At 32.8% G+C, this 9164-nt stretch overlaps 1 protein-coding gene across 1 annotated transcript; it reads right to left on the bottom strand.

Moving 5' to 3' along the window:
• Nucleotides 1–1561: 1561 nt before the first annotated feature.
• On the bottom strand, nt 1562–8924 carry LOC106665443 (elongation of very long chain fatty acids protein 1-like). Its single transcript, XM_014391857.2, has 9 exons — nt 8914–8924; nt 7363–7511; nt 4638–4706; nt 4384–4574; nt 4245–4325; nt 3429–3485; nt 3121–3226; nt 2873–3009; nt 1562–1838 (listed from the first exon to the last, which is right to left on the bottom strand). The coding sequence occupies exons 1-9, from the start codon at nt 8922–8924 to the stop codon at nt 1638–1640; spliced, it is 1002 nt and encodes a 333-aa protein (XP_014247343.1). The 3' UTR covers nt 1562–1637.
• Nucleotides 8925–9164: the final 240 nt, after the last annotated feature.

Here is a 9164-nt window from a genome sequence, read left to right as displayed (position 1 = left end):
TTTAATTTTGTTTCCTATCGACCAAACCGAGGAGTGTCTTGTTGCTCGTTCCTACCATCCCTCACGTGGTTTGTTAATAATACTTCAATATTTACAGACTAACAATACCCACTCATACCAAGAAAATAATTACCTAATCTACAGTTGGCAGGGCTCAGAGTTCAGGTGCATGACTCACGTCCTGCCCCTACAACTAAATAAAAAGTCGGTAGGATAGTCATAATCCTACCGACTTCCTTCCATTCCTGCTAATAAATACATTCATACAATATGTACAGAATTTCATTCATCCATTAGACTAATGTCCTTTTGATGGGCTTGTGGAGTACTCGATATTCCTCGACATCCACCAAGGACTTATTACAAACCATTGTCTGATAGAGCTATGTTTTTAACAATTTGGTGTTCTGCAAAAGGGTTCAGAACCGAAAGGTGTCCTGATTATTCTAACTGAACTTTACTGTTATATATATGGTCATAACTCAGCTGGAGAAAGAGGAAAATAAATCAGTAAGATTAAAACGTGATAACTGGTGATGAACAGTGTAGTTTGCTGGCCCTTAAAAAAACAAAAAAAAACACTAGAACTGAACTTTACTGACATATATATCTTCATAACTCCGCTGGAGAACCAGAAAAAAATTTGTAAGAGTAAAACGTGATAAGTACGTTATCACTATAGTTCGCCAGCCCTTAAAAAAAGTATTATATAAAGTTAACAGTGTAACACTTCTTATCCTGGTGTATACCAATTGATGTACTAGATATGTGATTACATTCGCCATTTTAATTCCTGATAAAAGTGTCTGTTAAACAAAAATACAACTCGAAAGGAATAAATCTGCTGAAAGCAAAAAATTATTTATAAACTAAGTCAATGCTTAGAAAGAATAAATAGTTATGATAGCAATGCCAATTAACGTAATTAATAGAATTGATTTGTTAGGTCACAAATCAGTTGATATGAATCAATTAATTCTTTTTTATCTATGCTATTCTGATGAAATAGCATCACTTGAACCAAAGATATATAATATATTTTATAGCAGTTTGTATCAACTCTTTTGCTGAAAATGAAGATACCGTCTTTTTGAAGATAAGACAAAAATGCTTTTGACAATTTTATTGAGACAAAATTGCTGACAGTCCATTTTATATCAGATATTATTAAGCAATTATTTTCAACAACAAAAATTATTAATGTTTTATCTAAGTGGTTGGAAAAGATAACTTTATGCAATATGGTAATAAAATTAGATAAATAGATTATCACCCCTTGTAATAATTTACTTTAATGAATTACATCATATAATTCATAGTAATTATTAAGTTAAAACAAATTGGTTTTTTCCTCGTGCAAATCAATTTGCCTTGTACTAACAATAATGTCAAAAGATGGGATTAGATAATTAAAAGGTTGTAGGATCTCGTTAGCTGAGTGGTCAGCAGAAGTCACTATCACCCATTTTTTCATGCAACCCTTCCCATAAGAACTAAATATACATATAAATGAAAAAAAAAATAAAGGGTTAGGATCAGTTTTGAAAAATAAAAACAAGCATTTTAAAAACAAACAATTTTATTAAAAAAATCAACATAAAAAAATATTTCTGTACATATATAAATCGTAACTTCTGTTACATTTGCTTTTTATCGTTTCCGTTCAATGAGGCAGTTTTCTTCTTGGGTTGGATATAAGTTTTAATGTAAAATTTCGAGAACAGTACGAACATGAGCAGAGCCTGGGACATGAAAATTGCAAGAGGGACCTTCGGGTAGTTACAGCTCGGATTAAAAAGGGCTGCTGCATGATGTATAGACAGAACGACAAATTGGATCTGAAATAACAATATATATACAATGGCAAAAAAATGGCAAAAAGGAGGGAAAATTTCAAAAGGTATGGTTGAGATGGGAAGTTGGTGTCCGAGTGGATCGAAGTCACAATAGCTCAAGTGGTAGAGCAGCGGCGTATCTAGCCGAAGATCGTGGGTTCGTATCCCGCTCGTGCCATTAACTTTTTTTCATCTCAACTAAAAACCTTAATTAATTGTAATGTATTAATTGGTCAAGCGGACCACGAAATTAGTGAATTTAATGAATTAAAATGAATTATACTTCACTAAAGCTCTCCGTGGCCATTTCATTTGTCGTCGAGAATCCAATCCGATTACACAACATTTGAAAAATGGCAAAAAGGAGGGAAAATTTCAAAAGGTACGGTTGAGATGGGAAGTTGGTGTCCGAGTGGATCGAAGTCACGATAGCTCAAGCGGTAGAGTAGCGGCGTATCTAGCCGAAGATCGTGGGGTCGAATCCCGCTCGTGCCATTAACTTTTTTTCATCTCAACTAAAAACCTTAATTAATTGTAATGTATTAATTGGTCAAGCAGACCACGAAATTAGTGGAATTGTATATACAATATTAAATGATCGTGTTTGGTATTTTAAGGCAATTTAAATCCAATGTACACATTTGTTAGCAATGTTTAGAAGAATTTATAGATAATTTAAAACAGACTCTCAAAAATTACAGAGGGTGTTATTTCTTTGTATTATTGTGTTTGTTTTGGGTGTATTAAGTGTTTAAAAAAATATATTATTTAAAGTAATGTAATTCCTATAGTACAGGAGGGCTGAATGATCAAATATCCTTTTAGTGTCAGGGCTGAGGAGAAAATCCACTGTACAATTCTCAAGTAAAAAGTTATGTGCTATGCTGATATTTGAACCCAGAACCACTAGTATGGCAAATATAAGTCAGACTAATCACATGGTCACTGCATTCCCCCTTTATTTACGATCATTATTGCATTTTCTTAATTAAAAAAAAAAATTTTTTTTGTTCGATAAAGTATTGCAGTTTATTTACCACTTGAATTTGTGTGATATTCTTCTTCCACCAAATGTTTGCTTTGTAATGGGGATAGAGAGCGCAAATTAAGTAATACATGTACATTACAATATGGACTATGGCGTTTATTATGCCTACAACTGCGCCATGGCCACCTGAAAATAACATTTGTAAAGGTAAGGATTTAAATCATTGGTATTTGAAATATTTTACTAAACAAACAATTAATAACAGTCTGTCCAAGTTGTGAAAAAAATTGTAACTACCTGGTATATATTTGGTTACACACCAAGTTCCAATAACCATTCCGATGTGGTGGTAAACGTGGAGAAAGCTGATTTGGTGGTAATTTTTCCTCAATACCATAAAAACCTTTAATAATAAAATAGCATTTCATAGTTTTTTTCATAAAGTCAAGAAAAGGCAAAAAAGTTTAAATTTTATTAGTTAAGCAGCAATCAATGGTGATTAAATGCAGATTAATTTTTTAATAGTTAAAAATATATCTGAAACTTATGAAAGATGAATAAAATGATGATGATTTGTAAATTGTAAATGTTTTTTATATACATACTGTATCAGTTAAGTCTGAAATCTTTAGTAGGAAATATAAATACGTAGTTGATACGACCTGTAAAACAAAAAAAAGAACTGTTCATAAATAGCATATGATACATGGAAAAATTTAAGTTTTTAGGAAAGATTAAGATTTAAAGTTGATGCTTTATGGGATAGTAACTTCAATAGATATATGTGACATCACAGGATAGATAATCAAAACTAATTTGATTGTTAACAAGCATTGCAGTATGTGTTTTGCCATCTTCAGACAGACTAAACACTAAAAGTGCGAAAACACATCAGGCCAAAATGATTGGTAATGATCAAATTACAGGTTCATCACCCCACAGAAAACTGGAGAAAATCTTACGATAATTAAAACTACTACTACTACATAGTAAAAGTCAGATAGAACATGAAAAAACAAAACAATAAATCATAAAATAATGACAAGCTCTATATCCTTTTTCCAATTTTTACACACTATACTATATGTATCACTAATTTTTAAAATAAAGTAAAAAAAATTAAACAAGGATATTTCAACGGCGAGGTTAAATAAACTCCCTTGCCCACCCCCTTATGTCAGTGTTTTGAAAAAAAAAAAAAAAAAAAAAAAAAAATTTTAGGTATATGGTCAGCAACCACCCTGCAGTTGTAGGTTTGATTCTCCTGGAATTTTTGACCCAAACACATAGTTTCTTATAAAGTCAAATTATACTTATAACTATACTTCTATATACACATTATAAGAAAAAAAAACTAATTGTATAAAAAACTATTGGTGGAAGAGTCTTTACCAACACCCAATGTTTTAAGAAGTGACTACCTCCCAGTCATGACGAGTTGTGGTGGTCGTTAGATGCAGACATGAAAACGGCGCATCAAACTCAATCAGCAGTTTCATGCCCTGTAAAATAAAACAAAAGAAAAAAAAATCCAACAATATTTTAAATAACTAGACATACTTTTACAAAAATATACATGTTCGCTACTGTCTGAATGGCATTGTAAACCACCATAAATGTGTTAAGATTAAAAGGTTTCCGATTTTCCATCCACTGCCTACCTCCATAATAGACAAAATAATAATAAAACAGTAGTATTGAAGCGAGTAATCCTGGTGAATTGATAAGAAAGTACTGGTTCGCCCTTGGATCTAATAAAAACAATTCGTGACATAAAATAAATATCTAAATAAATAATTTTTATTACAACATACCAGATTTCTCTATGAACATGTATTTGTATAGGTCTTCGCTATATTTTATTACAGCTGTCATTTTACAATCTGCAAAAACATAAAGAAAATCAAAATAAGTATAGATAACAAATTAGTATGAATAATTTCACTAATTTCGTGGTCCGCTTGACCAATTAATATATTACAATTAATTAAGGTTTTTAGTTGAGATAAAAAAGTCAATGGCACGGGCGGGATTCGAACCCACGACCTTCGGCTAGATATGCTACTACTCTACCACTTGAGCTATTGTGACCTCGATCCACTTGGATACTAACTTCCCATCTCAACCCCACCTTTTTGCCATTTCTCAAATGTCGTGTAATCTATTTGATTCTCAGCGACAAATGAAATAGCTCAAGGGGTAGAGCAGCGGCGTATCAAGCCGAGATCGTGGGTTCGAATCCCACCCGTGCCATTGACTTTTCTATCTCAACTAAAAACCTTAATTAATTGTAGTGTGAATAATGTATTGCAGTTAGTTTGGTTTCAATAATTTTAAAATCTTTATAAATATTTATTCATATTGCCAATAATTAAATATGTTTACGACTATTTATCAATTTATTATTTTGAATGGTTACTTAGACAAATTAATTATATATAATATATTTTTGTCTAATAGTATTAAGCTTATTCATTATAAATTGTAGTGCCAAAGTGCAATTCTTTTACTAGTTTGGATTGGGTGTTTTTTGATTAGGCTTTCCCACCATTTGAAAACCACATAAAAGAGAAAAAACCTTTCACTAATATTGTAAGTAGTTGTGAATCTTGGATAATATTAATTTTTTTATCAGTAGGACAACAATTTCTTGGTTTATAATATTTTTCCACCAACAGAGTTTGGTAACAGAAAGTAAAAAAAGTTCAATCTATGCTATTGTCTCTGGTAGAAGTGATTTTTTACACTGGCATTAAAAATTTATGAAAATAGAAGTGTCAGAGGCGGAGGGGTGATAATTCAAACTATTATCAAGTTACGATGTAAAAACATCTGTAAGAAATAAAAGAAATATCTGTAAAGAAGTCGATTTTAAACTTTATTCTCACAGAACGAACTAATTAAATATAAAATGTGACATGACAATAATAATAAAAAATATATATCTATTTTTTAACATTTTTTTAATTTTAATTTTCTTTTCCATAGTGAATGAAGAGTAGAAAAGAGAATGGAAGAGGAAGGAGAGAGATAAAGAGAGAGAGAGAGAGAGAGAGAGAGAGAGAGAGAGAGAGAAGAGGGAGCGAGGAGGGAGGAGAAAGAAGAGGGAGAGAGAACGAAGATGGATGGAAGAGAGNGAGAGAGAGAGAGAGAGAGAGACCACGGAACCAAAAAACAAATCTAATAACAAACATTTTTTTTTTTAAGTAGACCATGTAAAAATAACGAATATAAAACTAAAATCAAGAAAACACAAGAATATTCCACGAAAAGTTGATTTCAATTGGAGTATTTCAACTTCAAAATGTAGAAACGTTTTGAAATTTTCTTGTGCTTTGGTGTTGAAGGAATAACTGATAAAAATGTTTAGGTATTCACTGATAATGTCCAATATCATTGAAAGTGATGATATTTGTATCTGTAAAACCGAAGAATAATTTCCTGAAGGGTAAAATTAACTACTTTTACGTTAGGCAATTCAATAACATAAAAAAACAACGTACAATTCAAGTCGAAAATAGAAAATTTTCTGCAAAATTATATATTTAAACTAAAGCTTATAGGAAAAATAATGAAAGAAAATTACTTTACCAGACATAAAAACAATTTCAATTTAATTAAATTTTACATAGTTACACGAGCATGAATAAGTTTTAAGATTAATTATATAATGTGGGAGAAGTTTAGGGGCCAACAAACAGCTGAAATCATCGCCGGCCTTCAGCGTGTTTTTTTTACTTCTTTTCCTTATATTTTTCAGCCTGCAGCCATTGAGCTTACTGAACCAGCTTTTATATGAAAACTAAGAAGATATTCTAGAATGCTAGCGTCCCGTTTGTACCCCAATTTGTCGACTACAGAATAGATATAAAACAGACAATACATATACGTATGTACATCACCGTAGAAGCCTGAACATATTGTAAATTAAGTATTCAAAGTACTCGATATTTCTCGGGGCTTGAACCCAATCCATTCACGTTAATAAATTACTTCTCAAGACGACACACTCAACCCAGAGTAATCGATATCGATCGTCGCGGGGTTAAAAACCCCTTACTTTCACGCTAATAAATTACATTCATTCTAGTAAATTAACATAAACACAATCCAGTCCCCTACAGTGACCTTTGTGGCCACTTGAGGCGACTCGCCTGGGGTGCCTGGCGGCAGGAATGGGTTGCATGCACTGGAAGTAAGCTTCTCAATATAAAAAAGATATCAAACAATGGAAATCCTCATCCAGACCCTCTCGAAAACAAGATACACTGTTAACCCGTCTACGAATAGTCATTCCCGGCTCACCCATAGTTACCTCCTCGAAAAAAAAACCCAAACCCACATGTCCAATTTGTAAATCACCTATCACTATAATCCACATTTTAATTGAGTGCCCCTTATGCTCTGCTAGATCCCACTACCAAATTCCCAACAATATACATAGGAACTATAATTCACCGTACATAGATAACATATTCAACTTTCTGGCTAAAACGAAACTAATAAATAAAATTTAGTTATATAGTTGCTCCCATATACCCAACATCGGTGGTGCGGCGGGGCTCGCGGTCAGGGTCCTTGGTTGCGGGGCCGGTCTGGTGCCGGGTGCCGCGGGGCTCGGGTCCGGTGGTGTGTCTCGGCGGTGCCGCCGGCGCACTGTCTCAAGGCCTAAATGACCAGTAGGGTCGCTGCCTCAGAAAAAGGGAAAAACCAACCCAGACATACATTATATGCATTTAAAAATTTCTAACATCCCTGAGGTACCGGAACAGCGATTTTTACTCGCTGTCATATATAATATACATATTTTATTATAATATATAAGGCACTAATTGAAAAGATTTATTGATAACGAATTATATGAATATGAAAAAGAACAATTGACATGTAAAACAGCGATTATTCAGTGTTTCAACGTTAAAAATATAACAAATACATAAATACATAGATATGCAATTATAGACACTAACAACGGATAATCGTTGAAGACACTTTTAATTTAAAAAGTTAAATTATCGCATTTAATTTTTGATTTTTATCACTTGCAATGAAAATTTGGCCGAAATACGTTTGTCTGAAGATCAAATGAAAAGATCGGCGACGGGGAGGTGATGAATTTTTTAGGAACAGTACGATTTAAAATGATAGATTGTGTGTTTATTGTGTTGAAAAGAATAAATAAAACCGGAAATATATTTAATTATAACAATTGAATTTAGAAGTGAAAGGTATTTGTTAAAAAATTTATGTTTGATCGATGGGAGTAGGATTTTCATACCTTTGTTCCTATTCCTTGTTCATAGTGTTTGAAAATAATGATGAAGTTAAACATAAAGGACTATCATCGCTGTGCGATTGATGCCGGTGATGAATCCGAACGCCGTTTCAACCTCCAGCAGGTCATGTACTGAATTGAGCAGGAGAGCGAAGTTATTTCGCTTTTAGAAAAGAACAAAAAACAAGTTTCCTTTCAGCAAATTAATCTTTTTTGTGCAGATTCCGGTTCACATGGTCTTCATTGGAAGGGGGGAGCGCCTTGAAAATCCCGATTGTTTTAAACCGTCGGTACTCGCACTTTGTTCAATAGGATTCAAATTTATTATGCGAAAAATATCGTGCGTGAACTTCGTCATAATAGCTGAGCTTTGTAAATCATATACGACGAATTTTATTGAAATGAGGGTGTCAGGTAGAAGTGTCATAAATAAAAAGACTGTTACCACCCGTAAGTTTGGTCAAGAGCAAGGACATTAACTTACGGGGCCAAACAAACAACAGCCCGGCATAAATTATCATAAATTTGCATTCCTAATCATAATTATTCCTTAATATTATAAACAATTACGTCAAATACAATCATAACCTTCGAACCGATAATTCGGTGTATTTTGCATTGTTAATCCTGATTTTTATGTACGCTACATTTGATACAACAAAATAAAAAAATAAAATACAAATTATGTTGTCCGGCAAATAATGCAGATGTTTTCTTTCAATTACTCCTGTATTTAACAAACCGTTCATGTTTAATGGATTATTATTTTGTAAGAATGTCAACACATTTTAATCTTCTTCCAAATGTTTGTTTACCTCAGTAGCATTTCGGTACTTGGGAATAATTCAGTCTTTACTAAGATATCAACTCGTGAATTTTGCGTAATTTCGTTTCAAGAGTATAAAAACAATCGGAACGGTGCTTAACGGCCAGAAACATTATTGAAGTCTGGGGTGATGGCAGCATGAGAGAGCATCGTTCAGACATGGTTTAAAAAATTTCAAGAGGGAGGCTTTAGCCTTGAAGACAAAGAAGGTTGTGGAAGGATTTCTTCGCTAGATGATGT

The sequence above is a fragment of the Cimex lectularius genome, unplaced genomic scaffold (assembly GCF_000648675.2).
Source record: "Cimex lectularius strain Harlan isolate CLEC.00 unplaced genomic scaffold, Clec_2.1 scaffold37, whole genome shotgun sequence".
Classification (NCBI taxonomy): Eukaryota; Metazoa; Arthropoda; class Insecta; order Hemiptera; family Cimicidae; genus Cimex; species Cimex lectularius.
This window is presented reverse-complemented; position numbering and strand designations above follow the sequence as displayed.

What these genes read in the sequence shown, in the direction of transcription:
- LOC106665443 (XM_014391857.2), bottom strand. An exon ending in CGCCGCACCACCGATGTTGG is followed by an intron (nt 4,707 to 7,362) that starts GTATATGGGAGC and finishes ATGTTTTTGCAG; the next exon opens with ATTGTAAAATGACAGCTGTA. An exon ending in TTTCAGACTTAACTGATACA is followed by an intron (nt 3,227 to 3,428) that starts GTATGTATATAA and finishes TTATTATTAAAG; the next exon opens with GTTTTTATGGTATTGAGGAA.